This window comes from Corylus avellana, chromosome 10 (assembly GCF_965113065.1).
Source record: "Corylus avellana chromosome 10, dhCorAvel1.hap1.2, whole genome shotgun sequence".
NCBI classification, from domain to species: Eukaryota; Viridiplantae; Streptophyta; class Magnoliopsida; order Fagales; family Betulaceae; genus Corylus; species Corylus avellana.
In genome coordinates, this window is record NC_142499.1 from 4,471,868 (window position 1) to 4,496,627 (window position 24,760).

The following is a 24,760-nucleotide window of genomic DNA, read 5'->3' on the forward strand; positions in this document are numbered from 1 at the left end:
AAAAAACCACGAAAATGGAAATTAGAACTAGAGATCTAGAATAGGAATTGAATTATATGTGTAACAATGTTTAGAAAAACAGAAGATTGAGTAAGCTTTGCTCCGATTCTGAGATTCCGAATGGCTTTGATCCTGTAAAGATGTAGATCTTTGAGCTGAGAGAAACTCTAAAGAACTTTGTAGAAAGAGAGATGTGAGGGTTTGGAAAAGCTACAGAAATTTTGTAACGTCAGGAGAAAGAAATAATAGCAAATAGGAGTTTTAAAACTTTTTTGACCGTTGGAGATGGCTCCTCTCTCTCTCTGTTTTATTTTCTTCCTTTTTTTTTTTTCCCTAACAATTTGAGCGCTCTCCATTTGTTTTCATAAAAGGTGAAACCAAAAAAATAAAAATAAAAAATTAGCTAGTGTAAGAGTTATACTTTTCATCAAATTCTTCCATGATTCTCAGTAATTGCATTTAATTGTTAAATTAAAAAATAAAATACAATTATAATATTTTGGATTTTTCTTGATCGATAAATCAATATACGAAATTGTCGTTAATTCACTTTTGAAATTTCTTCGGATTCGAAGTGTACTTTTGTTACAAAATACATGTTGGATTGGATTTGAAATGTTGTATTCGAGCCAATTGGCGTGTTCTTGGAATTAGGCAAGATTAACCGACACGACATTTTTTCAAATTATCTTTGTAAAATATTATCGTTACATGGTTTGATAAAGTCATATGCTTCTTTCTCATGGCATATTTTGGAGTTTTGGGATATATAATGAAGCATTTAAAGTGGATTTGTTTGGTGTACTTCTGAGGAAAATCTGGAAATGTAACCAGATGATTTGATAGGATTTGAATCGAAACCAAAAGATTCCAATAGAATCGTTTCATAATGGTGTCAAAGCTCCTTTGTATAATTAATGTTATCCTTGAGTGCAAACCGAGGGGAAGAAGTCAAAGAAAAATGCCAGTATTCTGTAATTTAGAATTAGGATTCTAAAGAATATCCGGTTAATTATATAAAGTGAAAAAACAAAAATACTCCTAAAATATAACTAACTAAATATTCTTCTGTTTAAAATGAACTGAAAATGATCAAATTCCTGTAATTTAAGGCATCCCCTCTCTCTCTCTCTCTCTCTCAAACTCTTGTTAATGATAAGAAAACTGAATTGGTAAAAATACAAAAAAGGAAGATCGATAAGAAGAAATTATGATTTTGAAACCTTGAAATTCATGCTCTTCTCTTCTTCGGAAGCATGAATTGGAACAATCTTGTATTGATTGGAACAATCTTGTGTTCTTCTACTGAACTCTGTCCATAGGCATTTCTTCTGATACCGGAAAAAGAATGCCGTCTGTGGCCATGAACAACCCATCTACCAATGTATCTTCAAATTCCAAGTCGACTTCAAAGTATGCTTGAAGTTGGATCCACAGTCCACACCTCCTGAGCTTCTCCATGCTTTCATTGTCGGTGGAGTGATACTACATGCCAGCAATGTTGCATAAGCTAGCAAAACAGTTAGGAATAATGGTTCAGGTGAAAGTGGCGGTGAGGGTGAGGTGAAATTGGTGACAACGTTAAGGGTGGGGGCGCAGTTGGTGTGGCTAGTGCGGAGGATGAGCCAATGGAGGGGGCTGAGGAGGCTGAGCTGATGACTTCTAGTGGTTGATCCATTGCACAGAAAAGAAGAGAATCTCAACTAATTAGAACTGGTTCAATCATTTCTAATGATTGGTCTCTGGTGTTTTTCATCTTGCCAGACGTCTACAAACACTTTAGATAGACATTAACAAAAATATGAAATTTGTAGCTAAATTGAAACAGTGCCATATACTACAGTAAATAAAGACCACCCATAGTGGGAAATCATTTGTTAGTGGTTTGAAAGGACCCAAGTCCTCATTGTATCCTCTCAAAATTAATGTGGTTTTTAAAATCACCATTAGGTTTGTAATAAATTACTATTAAATTTTAATTTAATGGTGATTTTAAATGTCGTATCAATTTTAAGAGGACACATGACAACATGGGGATGTCATTTAGCATTATCTTAATAGTATTTACTATACTATTTTCTTGTGTAGCATTGTAACATGGACTAGACTCATAGTATGTCCCTCCATTCTCCCCAATCCTCAACATCCGAATATTAGACACATAATAGTATTTACTATACTTGGTCTTTACCCGGAAAAGAAATCCAATTCTCTTAACTATGATTCATAGCAGCATGTTAAAATAACATCTTGGAAAGACATGGCTGCATATCTCTGTGGGGGCTTTCAATGAACAAACCCCATCCCAAATTTTTTTAAAAAAACAAAACAAAACACACACACACAGTCACTGCATGAGGCAGACTATCATTAACATAAATTATTCGTCCACCTTTTCACCTTTTGTGTCTCTTCCGAGATCTCCAAAAAATTGGCAAATATCTTGATTTAGAATAAGGGCACCCAAAAAAACGGAAAAGATTTTGGCAATCTTTTTTCCCAACATCCCCATTTTCCTGTGAACCTAAATGACTTAAATAAGTTTTTCCTTGATAAATATAAGAAAGCTGCTGCCACAGAAGCACGCTCAACCCTATCTCCACTGAAACACATGAAACAAACAGATATACCAGAACAAGTCCTCTTGCAGATAGAAGCAGTGCAGACCTTAGCAAAGCAACAAAAACGTCCATCATAACTCTGAAACCCAAATCCATGTTAAACCCATTTAGACGGCCAACCGTATATGCTAATGTTAATGGTGGCCATATATGCAGCCCTGCATATGCAGTCATGATTGATACATAGATTGTACTGATGACAGCTGAAATGAGGAAGAGAATGAAATGCCGGTGATTTGCTGCACCAACACAGTTCCCAATCTGCAATGTAATTATAATAATTGTTAGCACCTCATGTGCTCTACTTTTCACAGAAACATTCCAAACTACTAGTTCAATAAAATGACACATAACCCAATTTCCAAAGTAACCGGTCTAAGATTGTAAAACAATCTGATTATAAGACAGATTTACAAACAATTTTTAGCACCATTCAAGTAGAGAACCATTTCAGCAATCCCTTCTTTTTCTCTGATTCCTCTACAACCTATCACAAAATTAAACCTGAGTTTGCTTTTGAGCTACACTTGCAAAGCTCAAGCCAGAAAACCTGATATTACTCATAGATGCTTAATCTACGTCCATAACTACAGAGGAAAACCTCTTCTGGTGTGCAGATGCACCAACTGATTTTAAGTTCAACCATCTTGTACATGTGCATGATGATTATTAATTGTTGTCCATTGCATATTTGTTCATAGTGCAAATCCAAAGAGAGTTCTCAGGCTCAAGTTTTTTATGCACAAATTCTTATTGGTTATTAAAACTAAGGAGCTATTTCTGGACATATGCAAGTTGACGAAGAAGAAAAGCAGAAAGGCATTATTTGGAATCTCAATAGACCATTAAAGATTCAAAGCAAACTCAAGGACGTGTTTCCTCTCACCTGGAGGGATTGATACAAAGCATGTTGAAAAGGGCCTTTTACAAACCCTAAAGCATTCAAGAGGAACAGTAAAAGAAAGCCTAGACCACCGTAAGTTAGCTTGTATAATCAACTTTGGTTACTTCAGAAGCTGTTTTCTGTCCTAAAAAAATAATATCTTTGTTTTTGTACTCACTTAATGTGTCATGTGACTTTTAATTAGTCATGTTACCACTAAAAAGTCATTTGACTTTTTGATTAGGCATGTGATCACTACAGGACAGATTTAGAACAATTAGATATGATCTACATGAATGCTTTTGATCCCATCTTTGCTGGGGCACCATTCTCTTTTTTAAGGATATGCTAAAGTTCTAACAACAGCTTTTTGGAGAATTACTGAATGAAATTTTGGCCAATGTTTGTAGCTGTTTCTCCCCCTATCTGTTAGGGATTGAGATGGGTGTTCTTGCTAATTTGATAGCTTGAGTTAGCTCCCTGATCTCCATTCTTAAATTCTACTATTTCCTAATCAGTTATCCTGGATTTATTTTCCGTACACAGTATTTTCAATTTCACTTCAGATGCCATTTCTTTCAAATCTAAGATCATACGATTGAGAACCTCTTCAAAGTTCAAACAAATCCTCAATGCCTCAGCCACTATCCCTTGGAGCCTTTTCTATCAGTTGCAATTCTGATGTGCTAAATGTGAAATTAGAATCTGAGCCAAAAGGGTTTAACAATACATTTCACAATGATTTATAGCCAAAAGGGTTAAACGTTCTACCACACCTTTTAGTTGAACCAACAGCTGTCTCCAAATGCATTTGTATGTACTTTCATGCTCTACGTCATTCATGTTCTCTGTACTAACAAAAATGGTAGGAGCACCAGGGTTGCCCGAGCGTAGCCAAACACCTCCCACCACTACCAACCTTGTCCTTCATGTCTCTGTCTTTTGAGATACCCACTTTGCCCTTGATCAATGTGGCAAAATCCAGAGTTTGCACAGCCCCTACCACTACCTCCACGTAAGACTTTCAACCATCAACTGTCCACCAGAGCCTTATACACTGGCATTGAGGAAGACCCACCCAAAACTAGTGACTAAGGACCACTGAGGCACTTACAAGACTGCAACTGTCCTCCGCTGAAAGACAACTGAAGCAAAGTTGCCACCTTTCGCAACTTGTAAACACAACTTTTTCATCCACTCCCTTCACGACCCTACAGGATGGCAATGAAGCCCCTTCAGCCACCATCCCCGTACTCCGCCAGCTAAGAACTGGTCGTGACTATTCGAGCACCTTTGTGCGAGAAAATATTTACTACCAACCCTAGAAGATTTGAAAAACTCCTTGGACCAGCACCTCCACAGTAGCCAACGGCCACAGCACACTAACCTTGCCCATGAACACTGCTCGGTAGAACCTGTACTTCTCTCAACCATACGCAGCACAATATCTTACTCTCTCCGGAGCTCTTGCAAAAGTTAGTGCCATTGTGGATGATAGAGACTAGAAGTGGCCTACTGCTCAACCTATCGAACAGATGAAGGCACAACATGCCACCTTGATGACCCTTAGACCAGACCAATCTAGAAAGGATGTGCTTCTTTGGAAAGATGACCCAATGGGTAATTTCTTAATTGATAACGCTTGGGAAAGCCTCCGTTCCCAAGGTCCAAAACTCCAAGAAATAAATTAGTTTTGCATAGCAAAGCAATTCCTCAACATGTAGTATTTCTTTGGCTAACTATTCGGGATGGTTTGTATTCTCGGAACAACTTGCAAGCATTCAGTATTATTTGGGAGGTAAAATATATCTTTTGTGGACAATGGTGCAAAGATCGAGACAACTTGTTCTTCTCTTGCCCTTTTTTTCCAAAACTCATTTGGTGCCACCTATGTGCTAAATACAATATTCCATTGGCCTCAAGAAGCCCGAAGGAGATTGCTGGTTGGATGTCTCAAAGTTTCAAATGCAAGCCACTTCCCAGCCTGATTTGCAAGTTAATATTTGTTGCAGCAGTATACACCATTTGTAGAGAGAGAAATGCACGGACTTACCATGACAAATCTAAACAGGTTTATAATGTCATTCAGGATATCATGTCTTGTGTTAGGTCTAGAACTGAGACTCTCCCTGACCTTGAACCATCTCAAGAAAATAGAAGACAACAAATATCATGGAAGATTTCGGAGAAGGGATTAATTAGATAGAAATATTAATCAAGGTATAATTCTCCAGGTCATCTTTTCGCACAACTGGGTAGATACCCCACTCTATGCTTGGAGGCATGCCAACACACTGAATCACCGCAAGGATGAATGAAGAATTGGTAGTCACAAACAAGATAATCTTTATGATGGAGTGGAATATCCCACAGAAATAGCCAATAGAAAAAACAATGAGGTACACTGCCCACATTCCACCGCCTGCATTTTCAAAAAAAGATGTATTTCGGAGGAGGGTGTGGTGAGAAGCGTATGTCTTCTTAATCAAGTCTTTTATTTTATCAGTGTATGCCTCGGTACCTTGGTACAGTTTTCCGTTTGGATATAATATTTACCTTGTCCAAAAAAAGAAAAGAACATAGGTGATGGTCTTATGCCTCCATGAACTTCTTTTCAGGTGACTAAAGGAATATTAACATGAATGTTCACAACCCGAAAAGGAAAATTTAATAAACTTTCCATGTACATGATTCAAATGGGTGGAAAACACTTAATTAACATATGTCAAGTGAGTTAATAATAATAAGCAAAGGTGATAAGCACTTACAAATGGGCAATGATGATCCATATCCAATATACACATTCCGCATGAACTGCAATGATGAGTCCTAGGTGATTTTGGTTTTGAGCAATGGTGACAGAAGGTATAATTCTCCAGGTCACCTTTTCGCACAACTGGGTAGATACCCCACTGTATGCTTGGAGGCATGCCAGCACACTGAAATGCCGCAAGGATGAATGAAGAAATGGTAGTCACAGAGAGGATAATTGATATGATGGAGTGGAATATCCCACACAAATAGTTAATAGAAAAAACAATGGGGAACACTGCCCACACTCCACCACCTGCATTTAAAAAAAAAATGTACCAAGGTGAGATGGAAAAAGATGTCCAGAAATATGTGATTCACAAACTAACGTTACTTTGTAGAGCACTAAGACACTCCATGATGGAAAATGTGGGTTTCAAAACTTAGGATTAAAATAAGAATTATGGAATACATTTTTGTGCAAAATAATGTGACTATGTGCAGCATTGCTTATCATTGGACATAATAAACTTAGCAAATGAACCATGGTAGAAGGTTCATCACTGGAACATAAGTTAACCCATATGGTACATCAATTGTTTGAGGCAATATCTCAAGAACAAAAAGTCACAAGTGTAACTTCTGCAGATTACTGATGTTTTGTTCTTTTCCTTTTCCCTTTTCAGCTAAATATGAATCACACACCGAACGGTATAAAAAGTACAAACTTTAACTCCTAAAAACTATAGGACAGGAATTGTTCTACCCTATTGAAAGTATTTAACACTGTCAAGCAACAGAGAAAGGAGAAAAGATCCTCTACAGTTGACATCTCACGCAAAGCAATGTCAATAAAACTAACAAGAAATAAAAATAAAATATGTTTCTACAAGCGAAATGCTTTTTTTTTTTTTTTTGATAAGTTATTCAATCTTAATAGACAGTAAAAGGGGCGCAACCCAAGTACATATAGAGCATACAAGAGAAACACCCACATAGGAAAGGAAAAACAGCACAAATCCAAAAATTCCAGAAAATTAGAAAAGCGAGAACTACTTGTAGTAGTTATCCACTCGTAAAGGATTTTGAACATAATATCTTTTAACTCTACCACTAATTTCACGCAATCTTCAAAGTTTCAGGAGTTGCATTCTCTCCAGATGCACCACATCACACAAAAGGTAGTCAATATAAACTAGAGTATAATTACAATTATTCAGTATAATCAATTTAGTAGAATCAATTGTAATTAATAATAACCTGTGACAAGTCATGAAATGACATGTGTCACAGGCCTATTAAAGCTAGTTATATTTTTCCCTTTCGGTCCCTCTTCAAGCTAATGTAATTTGACCATAGTGTAAGGGGCATTATCTTTATTTGAGTTTGGTTTTATTTATAAAACATGGATTAGGAGTTAAATCCTAATGGGGCTGGTCTTGCAAGACATGGGCTAGGATTAAAGTCCAAGCCCAAGTCAATTCGGGATAGTTTGTATATCAGCCCAAATTACAAGCTTTTGGCATCATCCGGGAGGTAAAGTGTACTCTTTGTCGGCAAGGGTGTGAAGACCATGACAACTTGTTCTTCTCTTGCCCCTTCTCGAAGCAAATGTAGCACCATCTTTGTAACAAGTGCAACATTCAATGGTCCCCAAGAACTTGGGAGGAAAATGTTTGCTAGATGTCTCAAAGGTTCAAAAGCAAGTTCCTTCGTAGCTTGATATGCAAACTTATGTTTGCTGCAGCTCTATTTGGAGAGAAAGAAATGCAAGGATCCATCATGATCGAACTAAACATGTTTGTAATATAATTTCAGTATCAGGTTCCGTGTTAGGGCTAGAATCAACACCCTCCATGGTCTTGATCCATCTCAGGAAAATAGATCGTTTTGGAGGTCTTAGGGAGTTTTGGAGATGTTTAGGCAAAAGTAGAGTAGTCTATGCCGTCGATTTGAGTTGGATGGAGTCCTTGTTGTAGGTTAGCTCCCTAACAACCTAGTTGCTTGTATTCTCTTTCATTGGATATAATACTTGCCTATCTAAAATATAGTTGGTCTTTTACAAGAGGAAAAATATTTTTTTAATAAGTAATACAATTCATTAATAAGAGCAGGATGTATACAAGAGATAACCCCCACTAATGATGAAAAGAAGAATAGAACAAGAGAAAATATTGATGATGTTTGTTGCCAATATTGCCAACATCTTTTTAATCTGTTTTTCGTATCATAGATTTTCCCATTACAACAAATAACATCCGATGTACTACTAACCCAGTATATTGTCATATACAAACACCAGATATTTACCTCCCCAATCATGTTGTTGGAGAGTATTAGGCTAATAAACAACATATTTGGGCCACAAGGGCTTTTAGCAACATTGACACTAAGACTGCCATTGTTTCTATATGCATTCTTCCCTTTAGTTTAAGCCTCAAAATGTCTTTGTTGGGAACAGGTTCTTCATTTATTTTCTTTTCTTTACTTTTGTGTCTGAACAGGTCTTCATGGAGCCACTAGAATTAATTCAAAACTATCAGACTCATCAAATCTAACTATGTCACCTAAATATTAAGCATGAGAACTCAGGCTTCTAGACATTCGAATTTCATTCTCAATCTAAGTTTATTATATTAGAGTAATGCTACACACACTCACATTCTTTCACTCCCACTCTCACACACCCTCAAGTGGCTCCCACTCTCACCATTTGATCAAAATCCAATAATTATATATCCCAAATCCAATGGTGAGAGTGGGTGCCACCTAAGGGTGTATGAGAGTAGGAGTGCGAGAGTGGGAGTATGTGTAGCATTACTCATTATATTAAGCTAAACCAATTTTACTTTACAGTCTCTTGATGAAAGAAAAGCTGACACTATTTCACATATATCAATTAAAATTTTGACTGGTAATGATCATCTGTTGGAGTGAAACTGATACTGTTCCTGGTTATGAACTGTCAAAAGAACACGGGCAGGGGAGAGGGGAACCATCTCAATCATATCACAAAGAGCTACTTAAGGAGATATATTGACTTACATATCACAAAGAGCATAAACACAAGGAGGACACAAAGAAAGCACCGGTCACGCAAGCGTCTCCACAAAGAGCACCTGCTTTCACATTTCCGTGGGTTTTGATTGGTTATGGCCCCACACCAGCCACACTTGAAAATAGGAGCATTAGATGGACGAAGAAGGCGTAATCCACAGCCCCAGCATATTGCCTCATGATCCTCACCCACTGTTCTTATAAAAAGCTCCTCAGGATCCTCACTCATTGTTCTTATAAAAAGCTCCTATAACGTGACCCTTCGATTAGCAAAAAAGTCATAACATTATAAAGGCAATGCACAAAAAAGATCACCCAAAAAGCCATATGCATACAACCATAAACTCGCCCACATAGGGGCGGAGCCACCAGCCTGCCCAAATTTTATTTACCCCCATCATTGGAAGAAGAAAAAAAAAAAAAAAAAAAAAAAATCCCCTCGTGAATCCTCTGAAGTCGAACCACGCCCTCTATAAACTGAAAATCTTTCAAAGCATAGAAGAACACGAAGAAGAAGAAGAAGAAGAAAATGGTGAAAGTGGCGACCTACTTCGCGATGGCCTTTGGAGCCTTTGGAATCCATGAATAAGCTTCACGGCTGGATCGCTCTACACCAAAGACGAAAAGATCAAGAGGTTGGAGAAGGAAGGAGAGGTCAACGGGTTCCGAGTGGAGCTAATGCAACAAGCCAAGCAGCGGGACCCTCTCGCTTGGCAAGATCAGGACCCTTTGTTTGTTTATTGTTTTTTCTAAAGCAATATTAGGAGACCTAAAGTTATTCAGCAGGGCTATTACCATGAACCATCGCTACACCCAAATTTGCCTCTGGCTAAATAAATGCTAAATTGGATGTGCGTTTGAGCAGGCTACAAATGTGTTTAATACTGAGAAAGCCCATTTTAAGATGAGTAGTCAAATCACAATATTCTGATTCTATCCATTAAATTTTCACTTGAAATGAATAGGAGCCGGTTCACGGCTAGAATTAGGATTAGGGTTCTGCAAAATCATTGCATATTGTCTAACTACAATCTGAAAACTAGTTGTCACGGCCTAATCGGGGACCAATAGGCAGTAGGTTTTTTTCATTTCCAACAAAGTCGATTAGATAGACAGAATACTTTTCTAACCAAAAGACAACGCTAATAGACGTTACCACCCAAATTTTTTCCATTTCTTTGTTTAACTATTTAGTCATATGAGAGGTTATTAAATATGACTACATTACCGACCGTCATCATAACTGACATATCAATGACGGTCAGTGACAAAAAAGAAGGTTGGCGAAAGAAGTCGGTGAAAATTCCAATTTCACCAACCATGGAGGCGTGAAATGCAAAAATACTATTTTCGTAACCGAGTTATCCAACTCTCAACCCTAACTACGAATCCTACGATGGACTAAAAAAGATCTAAGGTTTAAAAACTTTATAGAGTAAGAAGCGGTTCTTTTGGGGTTTACTCTTTCCAGTTGACCAGATGTCCTCGGAGTCCATAAAAATGGAGCATTGGCCAATGATCTCAGCATATTGAGATGATGTCTATCATGTTAAAACATATGCAACGTGAAATTGAATTCTTGATTTCTAGCAAGTTATCCTTCGCACATAGAATCTCTCCTTTTGCAAGCCATCCTTCCCCAATTCACTTTTCAATGTTATCACCATCTTTCAGCTACATGAGGTTGTTGTCTCTCCAACATTTTAACGTGTTAAATGAAGATTTGATTCTCTTGCAGTTCTTGAATGTGGCATCCATTGTATGCAGGCAGAGGAAAGAAAAAAGTTGAGGTTAGTCGATCCAAGAGCAGCATGGGCTAGGCCTAATGCCTACTAACTAGACAATCCGTGAGCAGCGTGGTTTGTGTTACTCGTACTTACCTACAATTCATCTGCTGGCCTACTGATCCTACTCTAATTCACTGTTAATAAAAATGGTGTGGCTCTTTTGATTGACGGGAATAGGATTCTATCTGGTCTAAAATTAAGCCGAAGAATATTCGGTTAATAGCCAATATTTCTCTAGGGTTATAAATAGAATATATGTCCCATTAATATAAATAATAATAAAATATTATTTATATTTTAAAAATAATAAAAAATTAAAAATATTTTTTAAAAACTAAGGGGTGGCTGGACCATCACCGTTGGCCAGGAGTGGCCCGGCCAAACTAAAACAAAAAAATAGAATTTTATTTAGCCCTTGGAGGTGGCCAGATCACCCCCGTTGGGCCATGGGGTGGCCGGGCCAAACTAAAAACTATATATAATGTTTGGCCGTTGGGAGGTGGCCGGACCACTCCAAAGGGCCAAAAAAAAAATAAAAATAAAAATAAAAATTGTTTGACTGTTGGGGGTGGCTGGCCATTGGGGTGGCTCTCACAGCTAAAATAGGGTGGTCCGATCACCCCCTATGGCCAAGCTAGATGGGTGGTCAGCCACCCCTATTTTTTTATTATTTGCTTTATTATTATTTTTTATTTTAAATAATATTTTATTATTATTTTTTGTTAGTAGGACAGATATCCCATTTGTAACTCTAGGATTTCTGAAAAGAAATCTCAGCCATGAACAAGAAACTCTTTAGTCCAATATGGACCGGAGAAGATCTTATTCCTGTTTAATGGCCATGAAGGACAGTGGTTTAATGGCTTAAAAAAATTCTCAAAGTGGTTAGGTGAATGTTAGCGTATGAGTTCAAATCCCTCAATAGGAATTTTTATTTTTGACTAGTGTAAACCACTTTGGTTTCTATTAATGTTCTGGTGGGGCTGAATCATGCTATGACTCAGTTGGACTTGAGGGAATGCTTGTTATTCCCATCGTCTAGGTATAATAGGCACAGTTGGCTTCTCCTGCCTGCTTTTTTTTCCTTAGAGAAAAAAAAAAAAAAAGGAAATTTTGCAACTAACCCATATTTGCTGCTCTGTGTGCAAAATTGATAACGCATATCAGAAGTTTGTTTGGTCTGGACCGTCTGGTCCATCCCTGCATGAATGAAGGGCGTTGGGGTAGTTGAGATTAATTGCAAACCTTACTCACACATAAATTAGGCCAAAAGTGGTTGGCCAACCAAGAGAAATAATACAACCTAGTCAATGGTGATTATGTTAATGCTTTGTAGGTTGTGGTTTGTGTTTTTTTTTTTTTTTTTTGAAAAAAAGTATGCTGATATAATATTAATATCACATTAATTTTGTCAATATATATATATTTTAAAATTTTGAAAAGAATAAAACAAAAGGACGAGGAAAAAAGGTTTATCAAATAAAACCAAATGATTGTAGATTAACAAGGTGTTCTTAAAATTAACTACAGTATTAAATGGATAGAGTACTCCTAAGAGTTAATAAAAATTTTATTATTAATTTTTTACTAAATAATTAAATTAAATTTAAGGGGAAAGTCCACATACCCCTCTCAAACTACTACCAAATTGATAATGTTCTCCCTAAACTTTTAATTATGACAATGTCCCTCCAAACTACTAAAAATTGTTAATGTTTTCCCAATGACGAAACTACTCTTAGTCCAGTAAAAATAAAAAATATTAAAACTTCTAGAAAAAAAACCTAAAACTAACAAAAAAAAAAAATCCAAAGGGTGGCAAATTTAAAATTAAAAAAAAAAAAAAATCCTTTGTATAAGTAAAAAATTAAAAAAATTCGATTTTTTTTGTCATAAAAAAATGAAATTTTTTGTTTTTTTGTTTGTCTTATAACTTTTTAAAATAAAAATTTCAGTTTTAAAAAAATTAACAATTTTCCTTTTCTAAAACAATTTTTTTTTTTAAGAAAATGTTTCTTTTAAATAAAAATTTCTGTTTAAAAAAAATCGTTTTAAAAAAATATTCATTTTTAAAAAAATCATTTTTTTAAAAGAAATTAAAAATCTTCTTTAAAAAAAAAAATTCATTCTTTCTAAATTAAAATTTTCATTTAAAATTTTTTAAAATTTTTTTTTTTTTTAATTTATAGGGGTATTTTTGTCTTATTGAGAAAAATATAGGGACATTTTTATCTTTTTGCTAGCATAAGGAAGAGATATTGACAATATTTTGGTAGATTGAAGGACATTGTCACAGTTAAAAATTTAAAGAGATATAATCAATTAAGTAGTAGTTTGAAAAGAGTACATAGACTTTACTCTAAATTTAATCTATTGTTTACAAACTTTATATCAGATTGGTCCCGTGTACTCAACAGCCAACCAAATTTTTGGACCAATCAAGTTCATCAACATCGGCAATTGAATGCCGGCAGTCGTCTCTCCCGTGTCACCATCGCCGACGTCTTAGAGTCATTAATCACACGTACACGCAAGGCCACCAATCACAAAGTGTCAAAAAGCATTTCGAGATTTACACGCCAACGTTAATATCTGTTCATATCGGGATCATCGCTAGTGGTGATTGATTGGCGTCACACTTGCATTATATGAATCTGTTCCTAGACACTTGCGAGCATCTCCGATGCTTTAAATGGCTAATTTCAGTTTAATATAATTGATATAAACAATTTTGACTTTTGAATGAATATTTAATAAATAATAATGAGGACAATGATTTCCTTCTTATTTTTTATTAGTTTCTCGTTTACTTCTATTTTACTTTAACATATTAAAATTAGTAATTAAAAAAAAGCAAAGAATTAAATAAATAATATGTTAAAGTTTGTATATAAAATCTAATAGCCAACAAATCATTTTTTTTATAATTTTTTTTTAGAGAAATCGAGCGAATTCTATTAATAAAACAACATAATGTTCTATAAATATGATATCAAAGATACAAAAGATGAACTTCCTCAATAAGAATATTTTCCATACTCAATGATAAGGCTTCCTTTTTTGCTAAGCATGAGGATGTACTATTTAATTATTGTCTAACATGATTTATCTTCCATATTTATAAACTATTTAAAATCCCACGAGCCTCTTCTATAATATGTCCATAATGACGCAAATTTTTGCCTTCATTATGCAATGCCTTGACTACTTGGAGGGCATCGCCTTCTAGGATCACCCTATAGAAACCTAACTCATGACAAAAATGAACAGCCCTCAATGTCGCCACAACCTCCACAATATCAAGCTCGATGATATAGTCTTTTGGTGTTGATAAAGTTGCCAACACCCTTCCTATACTATCTCTGATTATAACATCAATCCCCATTTTTCTTCTATATTTATCAACGGCTGCATTCCAATTAACTTTAACAAAGCCGTCATTTTGGGCTTTCCATTGGAGATCCGCTTTTGACCACTGTATTAAGATGACTAACATTTTCCCCATAAACCAAAGCATTATGCCGTAGCCATATAATCTGACGGACTACCGCCATGAATTCTATATCCTCCTTATCCAAATAACCACTGTTAACACAAATTTTGGTCACTAATGTTTAATGCTAACACGCCCACGCAAGCTTGATAACAGTGATAGACACAATCACGTATATGAACGAAGAAGAGTGGGGAAGAGAGAGAATTTATGAATAATCTTGTAATTTTTGTCACATTATCCTACAGCTATTGGCGATCCTCTCTTGTCCACCGTCTGATTTCTTAGGGATTTGTGCCGAACATGCTTGGCCAGGGTGGTGACACGTGGGTCGTCAGGATTGACCCGATATGGCCCCTACAGGGGCTGGCCCACCCATCGTGCGAAGGGAGATGGCTCCCATGCCTCCTATAGCGTAGATCGTGTGGATTGGATGCTTCACTATTGTGCAAGGACATATGCCTCTCGTGATGTGATTGCTGCTTCTGCTTGGGTTAGGGGTTCGGTGGGAGAAGCATGGCGCTTCTTACAACTTTTACGTATGGCTAGTCGTATCCGAGGGGCGGTTCTTCATACGAGGTCCAATCTTGCCCGTCTCATTGTTCAATAGCAGACCTTGATCGGGTTCGTTGCTACGGGCATATCGCAATGGGAGTGGTTCGTCAAGGTGGGCTCACCTCCTCGCTCGAGGATGGTTTGCAGTGGCTAGGCAGGGCCTAGCACAATGATTTATGAAGTTCATCGGAGACGTATCTCGGTGAGGTCTGTCACTACAGGCTTGCCACAGAGTGATGGTTCGTTCGACGACCTGTACGGTTTGACAATTATCTTTCCTATGAGCCTTGGCACAGTCGTACCTTTAATCCAAGGCTCGCAACCCATTCACAGGGGTGGGTTACAGGAAGCTCCTCAACAATGAACACGAACTCATTGTTGTTACTTTTTTTTTTTTTTTTTTTGCATGTCCGTCTTTCGCATTTAATGTTGTTAGTGTTAAAGCGTAAGTGAGGTTGGAACTGCATTCTCTTCTTAGGATAAATGTGATGGTAAAAATTTATTATACTGCATTTAATTGTGTATATAATACACTATTATTTAAAAATTTAAATAATTAAATAATAACAATACATACACTATTAAATATGTGATATTTAATCTAAATCATAAAATGGAGTCTCTATTTTCGCTTAATCATAATCCCAATAAAAAGGCAATAAAATCCTATAAAATTTAAAATGATAGGTTGAGTCTTGATAAATATCAAATAATTTGAAACATTACTCATCCAATAATCTTTTTGGGGGTCATAAATGACTTGATAATTGTTTGGCACTTTGGTATCATAATCTTCTTCATTTTATTTTGAATATATAAAATTTAATAGTATTTATGTTGTTATATGATAAATATATTATTATGAAACAAAAATAGAAATTTTGACGTAAAATAAATTACTATAAATTTAAGGGAAATTATATATAAAATCCTTAGGTAAACGCGCTTTTTTTTAAAACTCCCTGGGTATTTTTTTTCGGAAATTTAGTCCCTGGGTAACTCGAAACTATAAGAAAACTCCCTACCGTCAATTTTTGTTGACTTCCGTTAGCCTACTCAAAACTCACCGTTTTATCTGATTAAAATATTATTTTTTTTTTATTAATTTAATTTTAAAAATTCAATCTTAAAAAAAAAACCCCATTCTCCACCAAATCGAAAGCGCTCAAGACCGATAAGCTTGCGCCAAGGCTGTGCCCTGTTAATGTGACGCTTATCTTCTCATCTTTGTATTGCTGTATCAACCCTTTGATCTTGCTTAAAATCTGTGTTCTTGCACTGATCTTTGTGAAGGGTGAGTTGGGGTCGTCTGAGGTGTAAATAGTAAGCCAGCCGTTCATGACTTTTGGAACCTTTTCATTATCACCATCGCTATCACTACTGCTACTACCATCATCGCCATCGCCAAATTCAGCACGCGCATTTGGACGAATCAATTGCATGGCAGATTTGAGGTCAGCGTCTAACACATCAACCCACTCGTAGCTCCTTGTCGTCCCGCGCCACACGACATGTATTTCGCGTCGGCCCAGGGCGCGGCTGACGTCGTCGTTGGTGACGGCGATGTAGCCAATCCAGTTGGACTCACGGTCCCAGGACTCGCGCGACTGCGAGTGGAGAAGAAGGGCTTCAGGGTGGCCGACTTTGGCGGTGGCGTAGAGGAAGGACACGACTTGGTAGTCGGAGGCGGCGTCGAACATGACTTTGTGGAAGAATGAGGCCTTTCCATAGCGGCTGGAGCCGCAGTACTTGGAGTTCTGGTCGTTGTTGAATGCGTCGTAGGTGGCCTAGCAGAGGTCGCCGCAGCGGAGGATGAGCTGGCGGAGGGAGAGGTCGAGGGGGTCTAGAAGGCCTTCCCAGTTATTGCTGCCGAGGAGTTGAGACCATTCTGTTGATTCGGCTGCTTCGGTTGCTGGGTTCATCGTCACGGCGGGGGCGTGTTTGGGGGGTGGCCATAGGATTGGGGGTTGGGGGGGGTGGCCAGGGGTGGCACCGCCACCCCTGGCCACCCTACAATTTTTATTTTTTTTTTTTGTTTGAAGATTGAATTTTTTAAATTAAATTAATAAAAAAAAAAATATTTTAATTAGATAAAACGGTGAGTTTTGAGTAGACTAACGGAAGTCAACAAAAATTGACGGTAGGGAGTTTTCTTATAGTTTCGAGTTACCTAGGGACTAAATTTCCGAAAAAAAATACCCAGGGAGTTTTTTAAAAAAGCGCGTTTACCTAAGGATTTTATATATAATTTCCCTAAATTTAATTGGACAAATAAATAAGAATTTTAAGTTTTCGAAAAGTAAACCCGAGCCACACATTCACATGGATATAAACCGACCCGCTGTCGACCGGATGAAGATCCCCAGAATCCAGATTGGCAAGACTCATGGCAGAGCCGGAAATGTCTTTTATTAAATTCTCACCGTCTCCTTTTCCTTCAAATGGGAAACAGATTTTAAAACGCCCACACGCTCACAGAGACTGTGACTGAGGGCATCAAGCCTTAGTACACAACGATAATCCCAACCATAATCATCACACGGAAGTTGTATCTCTCTCGTCTCTCTCGTCTCTGTCTTTCTGTGAATCTGGGTTTTTCTGTGAATTTGAGGGAGTGAGTGGGTGGTGCTGTTCGTTTTGGGCATGGCGATTGCAGTGGCAGGTGTCATCGTCCCATTGGGCATTCTATTCTTCGTTTCGGGCCTCGTTGTCAATCTCGTCCAGGTGTTCCTTTGTGAATTTGATTCCGATTTGGTTTTAGTCAAGTTCTTGGATGGATTTCTCTAATCCTTTAAATTTTCGGGTTGGTTTGGGCTTTTTCTTTTTTGGCTTTGTTAATTTCTTTGGTTGCTCTGCTCATTAGAGGTAGAGCTCGTCAGTGTACTTGCATGTGAATCTAGGTTTTTGTGTTCGCCTTGTATTGCATTTGAGCCAATTTCTCTTTCTCATATGCAATGAGTAAAGACTTGGTTCATTTGTCTTATTCTTTGTTTGGTTTCTGAGAAAATGTGGGTAAAACACCAGAAATTAATATATTAAATATTTTGTGTTCCATTGCATGCGACCTCAGCAAAGCAAAACCCACTACCACTATTCCCATTTGTAGTAACACTTTAGCATAAAAACCACATTTAAAAGCTCATTTTCACATTTTGTTTTATTTTCGCTGTTTTTGCTTCAATTAACACAATCGTCTTGTTAATCTTGTTACCCGTAACTGTTTATACATTGTTTCTTTTGATTTATCCAATTAGCTCTATCATTACTTTGGGGGTTTTAGTTAGTATCAGTTAACTAAGTGAATGAACCGTTGGACTTTCTTTTCAGGCAATTTGCTTTGTCCTCATTCGGCCTCTGTCAAAGAATACATACAGAAGGATCAACAGAGTGGTCGCAGAATTGTTGTGGCTAGAGCTTGTATGGCTGATCGATTGGTGGGCAGGAGTTAAGGTGTAAATCACCCTCCTTATCATGCCATGTAGACTTCTGAGTAAATCTTAGTATACAGTAGTATCATTTTTTGGAGTAATTTCATTTACTTATAGATGGCATAATTCTAGATGACATAGCTTTGATTCTTGAAGAGGATTCTGTTGTAATATATATTTGGGTAGGCTTGTTTTAATTCTAGTCTGTTTAATATTATTGGGAAGCTGTAATTTGTTTTTTATTTGTTCATATATCCACCTTGCAGTATATGTAGTGTGGCATGGTTCTATCTGTCTCTTTTTTGTGATATTTCATTTGATATCTATTAGACTCTTTCCATTGTTAAGAAAATGCAATCTTAAAAGTGTTAGTAGTGTTGATATTAACTTCCAACTAGCAAGGCTGATCCTAGCCAGCCATGAGGGTCATATATTGAGGAGAAGTAATCAAGATAAGGAGCAGTGAGTTCTACTTTTGCACCCATGCAACCACACTCATGACAACACAGTGGAGTTTAAATGTCAAAAGTAATAGGAAATCTTAATAATGAATAGAAGTTAACATTGGTACTACTTAAACAACAATTCTTTATGTTCCTATTTCGTGTCACTCATATTTCTTCTTTCAATATATATATATGACAACCTGATTGGCATCTAAGGAATTCCTTATGAACGTGGGCTTCTATTTTAATTTGTTGAAGCATCTGGAAAATTAAATATTGATCACCGAAACCCTTCTGGCTGCAGGTTCAAGTATATACAGATGGCGAAACCTTTCAATTAATGGGTAAGGATACAGCTCTTGTTGAGTGCAACAGTTTGGTGCTTGATGTTTCTTATTGTTGGAGGAAAAAAGAAAAATATTTTCTCCTGTTGCAAATATTCCTAGTAGCTTATCTATCTGCTTATGTGGTGATTTTTTCCAGGTAAAGAACATGCACTTCTCATATGCAATCACAAGAGTGACATTGATTGGCTCATTGGATGGGTTTTGGCTCAGGTGCATGACTTATATATTGTGACCTTAATCACATGTGTCCCACACACATACAAGCAGTGCTCATTTATATGTTGTGGGTTTAATTTTGTGAGTGCACATTGATTCAAGCAATGCAACATACACTTGTCACGTTGTTTATTTGTTTGATGCATACATAAAGAGATAACTGATACTCAGACAAAGAAACATTTTTGCATAAATGCATATGTGTGTGTGTATATATATATATAATGTTTATATACCACGTACATGTCCCACGTACAGACTCTACACCCTTTCATTATTATATTTTTTTAATGAATTTTGTTACTTATTAAATAATATATAGTCTAGTCAGGGAGTCACAAAAGCCTACATAGTCATTCATGTATGTGTCTTCTTTATCTAGGGCACTGTTTGATTTGATAATTAGTGATTTGATGTCGGTGATTTATGTTATGTTTTCTACTGCTGATTATTGAAATTAAATTACAACAGCGGTCAGGTTGTCTTGGCAGCACATTAGCTGTAATGAAGAAATCATCAAAGCTCCTTCCGGTATGTTTCTACCTTGAAAATTTTGTGTGTATGATTGAGACGAAATTCATTGATTCCAAAAGTTCAGTGTGCATTTATAATCATTTCTTCATCAGAATGGCTTTTTAACTTATCAAAAGATGAAGACTATGTCCAATATTTGCAGGTCATAGGTTGGTCAATGTGGTTTTCTGAGTATCTTTTTCTGGAAAGAAGCTGGGCCAAGGATGAAAGCACATTAAAGGTATGGGTGTATAAGAACATTTTCTCAATATATGCAGACGAACATAAACTCAACCTACACAAATACTTATACATGTATTTTTAACACATACATCTCTCTCTATCTGTGTTTGTGTTTGGAATCACCCATGTTGATCTCATTTGAATCTTGTAAAACTACATCTGCAGTCAGGCCTTCAACGGCTAAAGGACTACCCTCAACCCTTCTGGTTGGCTCTATTTGTAGAGGGAACTCGCTTCACGCAGGCAAAGCTTTTAGCCGCTCAGGAGTATGCAGCCTCAACAGGGTTGCCTGTTCCTAGAAATGTTTTGATTCCTCGTACTAAGGTCAGATTCCCATTGCACTCCTTTCTCTCTCTCTCTCTCTCTCTCTCTCTCAAACTGAGTTTTGCTGTTTAAATCATCTCAGTTATGCAAGTGGGAAAGGCCTTATAATGTATTCTGGTTGATCTGGGCAGATGCATGTGCTTTACACCATTGTTCCTATCCATATTGATTCAATCTGTATCTTTTGCTGACCTGCATACACTGGTTGTATTTCCCAGGACAAGTGCTCAAGAGGGAGACTATTGACTATAGAGTAGTTTGCAAACTATATGGTTTCCTAAGAAAAGAAACGAAAGCAGATGTCAAATAGTACCGACTATATATATGTATTTTGCAAAACAGATGCTTTCCTAAGAATCTTTGTATTATTTGACATTCCTCCCTCCCTCCACTTGTATTGTGAATTTGGTATTGTAGTGATTAATGCTGTTTATATTTTATCCTAGATGGGATCCATGTCCGTCCTCAAATTTAATGCATCAATTCATTTTGTATTTGCATTGCCATCCCTCTTATGGATTCTAATATCCACTGTACTGCTTTCAGGGATTTGTTTCAGCAGTAACTCATATGCGCTCATTTGTTCCAGCAGTTTATGATGTAACAGTGGCTATTCCCAAAAGTTCACCTGCACCTACAATGCTAAGACTCTTCAAGGGGCAACCTTCTGTGGTAAGCCAACTAAAGTAGTAGCTTTTTGAACTGCCACACAAAGTAATTTACATTCTTTCTTTTCTTGGGGGTTTTTGTTTTTTAACAATTGGGTTTGAAGTTCGAATCCCCTTTGATGCAAATAATTCCTTGGGGCCAGCTTGCTGGCAAAGCCGGAGTATTACCCGATTCGTGCGGATTGGGCGCTTTGCATGGGTCTGAGGTTTACCCGACATGGGTGGGTACACGAAGTGACCTTGCCTTGAGGGGGTTCCCTGCATAAAAAAATATGGGTTTGAATATGGCATTGCTTCATTGCTACATGCTAGGTATATTTGTTTCATGTTGTCTAGAGCATTCTACTTATGTCGTGTGGATCTGGAATTTGATGTATTAATTATGCATTAAAGTAATGCACATCTAAGCGAGGATGCAGGTTTTCTATTAACATTTGATTTTCCCGCGTTGAAACATCCTTTTCTTTCACTCTATATCGTTTTAGGCTATATGTCATTTATGCCCCAAAATTATAAAACGTATCACAAGCAATAATTCCACTCACCATGGGTAACCCAAGGAAACGGCATGTTATTGTGGTTGATTAGTATTGTATATATAAGAGGAGTGGGGGAGTCCGTTGGTCATCTTTTTCTCCATTGTGATATTGCCAATGCCTTGTGGAGTGCTATTTTCAGCCCTGTTGAGTTAGCTTGGGTCATCCTTAAGAGAGTAGTAGCTTGTTGGAGAGGGTTGGGAGGTGGTCTTAAGAGCGCAACTGTGGGGAAGATGATTCCATCCTATCTTTTGTGGTGTCTTTGGATAGAAAGAAATGATAGAAGTTTTGAAGACAGTGAAAGGACGGTGGTAGAACTTAAATATTTTCTTTTTCAAAACTCTTTACCGCTAGACAATTACTTTATATCTTAATTTGCATAGTCTTCATTATTGTCTTGACTTGTTATCTCTTTTTAATTATGTGTTTCTCCTGTATACTTGAATAGCGCATTTTGTGCTTTTAATAATATTTTGTTTACCTATAAAAAAGGGAAAAGTTCACATACCCCTCTCAAACTACCACCTAATTGATAATATCCCCTTCAAACTTTCAATTGGGACAATGTTTCTCCCAAACTATAAAAAATTTGACAATGTACCCCAAGGTTGGCAAAAAAAGTCAAAAATGACCCAAAATTTTTGTCAATAAGACAATAATACCCCTATAAATTCGAAAAAAATAATTTTTTTTTTTAACAAAAATTTTGACTCCCTTTTTTTTTCATTTTTTTAAATCTTTAGTTTTAGTTTTTTTATTTTAATTTTATGAAGGGTATTTTTGTCATTAGGGAAACATTGATGCAATTGAAAGTTTAGGGGAACATTGCCAATTGGGTGGTAATTTGAGGAGGAGGGAGGGGGTATGTGGACTTTCTCCTAGAAAAAAAAAAAAAAAAAAAAAATTCAATGGGCATGGAATGGGATAGATTGGAGAATGTAATAACAGTTTTGAAGTGGTGGGGTCCCTGAATTTGTCAATTCTCTCATGTTTTGCATGGGAAAATGAATGAGCATATTAGATTAAGGTGCAAATCTGGAGTGTCCATTATTGTTATGACTCGGGACATAATAAAGTATTATTAAATGTGTATGATAGCCGCATTAGTGAATTCTATGCCTGTCGCTCCTGTGCCTACTGCTGTTGAACCGGGTACTAGGGACCTGTGGCTGGATTGAATCCTTTTTTTGCTTGCAATGCTGGACCGAAACTGATTTGCGCCGAGGAAGAACACCCCTCCCCCCCCCCCCCAAAAAAAAAAGAAGTGACTTGTTCTTCTTGCTCTCCCACAAGCGTCATGGACGAAGCTAATTGTCTCACAGTTACATGACCAGCTCAATCAGCCATGATCGAATCCACCCTGACCCAGAGCTTTATCTGGGTTAAAACTCAGCGCAACCTTCTCAATTTCTTCCACCGTGACCTGTCCTCTGGGATTTTTTTCGCTCATGTAATTTTGTTCGCTGCAAGAATATCTAACAAACTCGAGTTCAAGATCTCCGATTCAAAGAAATCCTTGTGATTATATTTGGTTTGGTTCATGTGACATGTAGTGCTGGCTCTCCTGCAGATGCACGTGCACATTAAGCGGCATTTGATGAAGGACTTGCCTGAAACAGATGAGGCTGTTGCACAATGGTGTAGAGATATATTTGCTGCCAAGGTGCCTACTAACCCTTGTTTCAAGTGTTGTATTCATTTGTCTAACAGTTATGTAAATCTGAAATGTTTATCATATGCAGTGGGAAATGAAATAGTAGTTTTAAAACAGTTGCATACTCTTGATCCCTAAATGTACAAACAATTTATCTGGTTGTGCATGCAGTAAACTCATTTATCAGTTTCCTTCTTGTGATTGTCTTGTTGTTTGCTTTTGGCCTACCAGGATGCATTATTGGATAAACATGTAGCTGAGGACACCTTTGGTGATCAAGAGTTACAGAATACTGGTCGGCCAATAAAGTCTCTTTTGGTGAGATATTTGTTCTAGAGGCTCACTGACGCGGTTCATTTTCACTGTTCTGGGGTTGCAGAGTTGTTTTTCTGATTAGCTTGTTCATATTTGAACATGCAGGTTGTTACCTCTTGGGCATGTCTGCTTATATTTGGGGCTCTGAAGTTCCTCCATTGGTCTTCACTTTTATACTCACGGAAGGGTATTGCAATAGCGGCAGTCGGTTTGGCATTTGTTACTTTCCTTATGCAGATCTTGATTCGGTTCTCACAGTCTGAGCGCTCAACTCCTGCCAAGATTGCTCCAGCAAAGCCCAAGAATGGGGGAGAGCATCCGGTAGACAAACAGCACTAACCTTTTGCTTCCCAGAGTCGTCGTCCATACATTGTCAACTTCATCCACAGTTGTAATTTTGAGAACTTAGTATACTTGTAGGTGTGTGTGTGTTTGTCTCCCCTACTTACCTTGGTGTGTTTCCATTTTGAACTTCTAATTAGTATGTCTTTAACGCACAATATGTATGAACATCGATTCATTATTTGCTGTTCAATTACGGTAATTCTGTATAGACTCTCTAAGTTGACTGTAGCAGCAAGTCGGTTTTGAACTTGAACAATTGTTTCTTTCTGAAAGCAAGCATGGTCCTGGCAGGCCACCTAAGGATCTTACGCCAAGTGTGCCCTCCAACTTCTAGCTAGTTTTTCTACAATTAAAGGTAATCAGGATACAGGATCAAAACGGATAAACACAAGTTATAGAAGTAAGTTTCAGAGAATTTGGGTTGGGTTGAAATAAAAAGGATTCGACTCCATTGTTAACTTGTCCATGAATCGGGTTCTGATGTATGAAATTACAGGGCCACGAGAGTGGATGATTAGTGTAACGTATGTTTTTATATGAAATTTATTGGATTTGAGGATTTATAGAATATTGCACAT

The 24,760-nt window shown here is 37.1% G+C and overlaps 2 protein-coding genes and 1 pseudogene across 5 annotated transcripts; 1 reads left to right on the forward strand and 2 right to left on the reverse strand.

Moving 5' to 3' along the window:
* Positions 1 to 2,151: 2,151 nt before the first annotated feature.
* LOC132192034 (DHHC-type zinc finger family protein) lies at positions 2,152 to 10,032 on the reverse strand. Of its 4 annotated transcripts, none has more exons than XM_059607219.2 (4): positions 9,863 to 10,032; positions 9,301 to 9,559; positions 6,273 to 6,571; positions 2,152 to 2,882 (listed from the first exon to the last, which is right to left on the reverse strand). In XM_059607219.2, exons 1-4 carry the CDS (start codon positions 9,893 to 9,895, stop codon positions 2,397 to 2,399), a joined length of 1,077 nt encoding a protein of 358 aa, XP_059463202.2. In that variant the 5' UTR covers positions 9,896 to 10,032; the 3' UTR covers positions 2,152 to 2,396. The 4 variants fall into 4 exon arrangements, with proteins under 4 accessions (XP_059463202.2, XP_088367141.1, XP_088367140.1 ...); XM_088511015.1 differs by having other exon boundaries at positions 9,301 to 9,572; XM_088511014.1 differs by having other exon boundaries at positions 9,859 to 10,032.
* Positions 10,033 to 14,217: 4,185 nt separating this feature from the next.
* LOC132174424 (phospholipase A1-IIdelta pseudogene) lies at positions 14,218 to 17,085 on the reverse strand (annotated as a pseudogene).
* Positions 17,086 to 17,514: 429 nt separating this feature from the next.
* LPAT2 (lysophosphatidyl acyltransferase 2) lies at positions 17,515 to 24,410 on the forward strand. Its single transcript, XM_059606601.2, has 11 exons — positions 17,515 to 17,871; positions 18,475 to 18,597; positions 19,326 to 19,365; positions 19,505 to 19,578; positions 20,056 to 20,115; positions 20,261 to 20,338; positions 20,506 to 20,664; positions 21,211 to 21,336; positions 23,439 to 23,531; positions 23,754 to 23,840; positions 23,943 to 24,410. The coding sequence occupies exons 1-11, from the start codon at positions 17,791 to 17,793 to the stop codon at positions 24,174 to 24,176; spliced, it is 1,155 nt and encodes a 384-aa protein (XP_059462584.1). The 5' UTR covers positions 17,515 to 17,790; the 3' UTR covers positions 24,177 to 24,410.
* Positions 24,411 to 24,760: the final 350 nt, after the last annotated feature.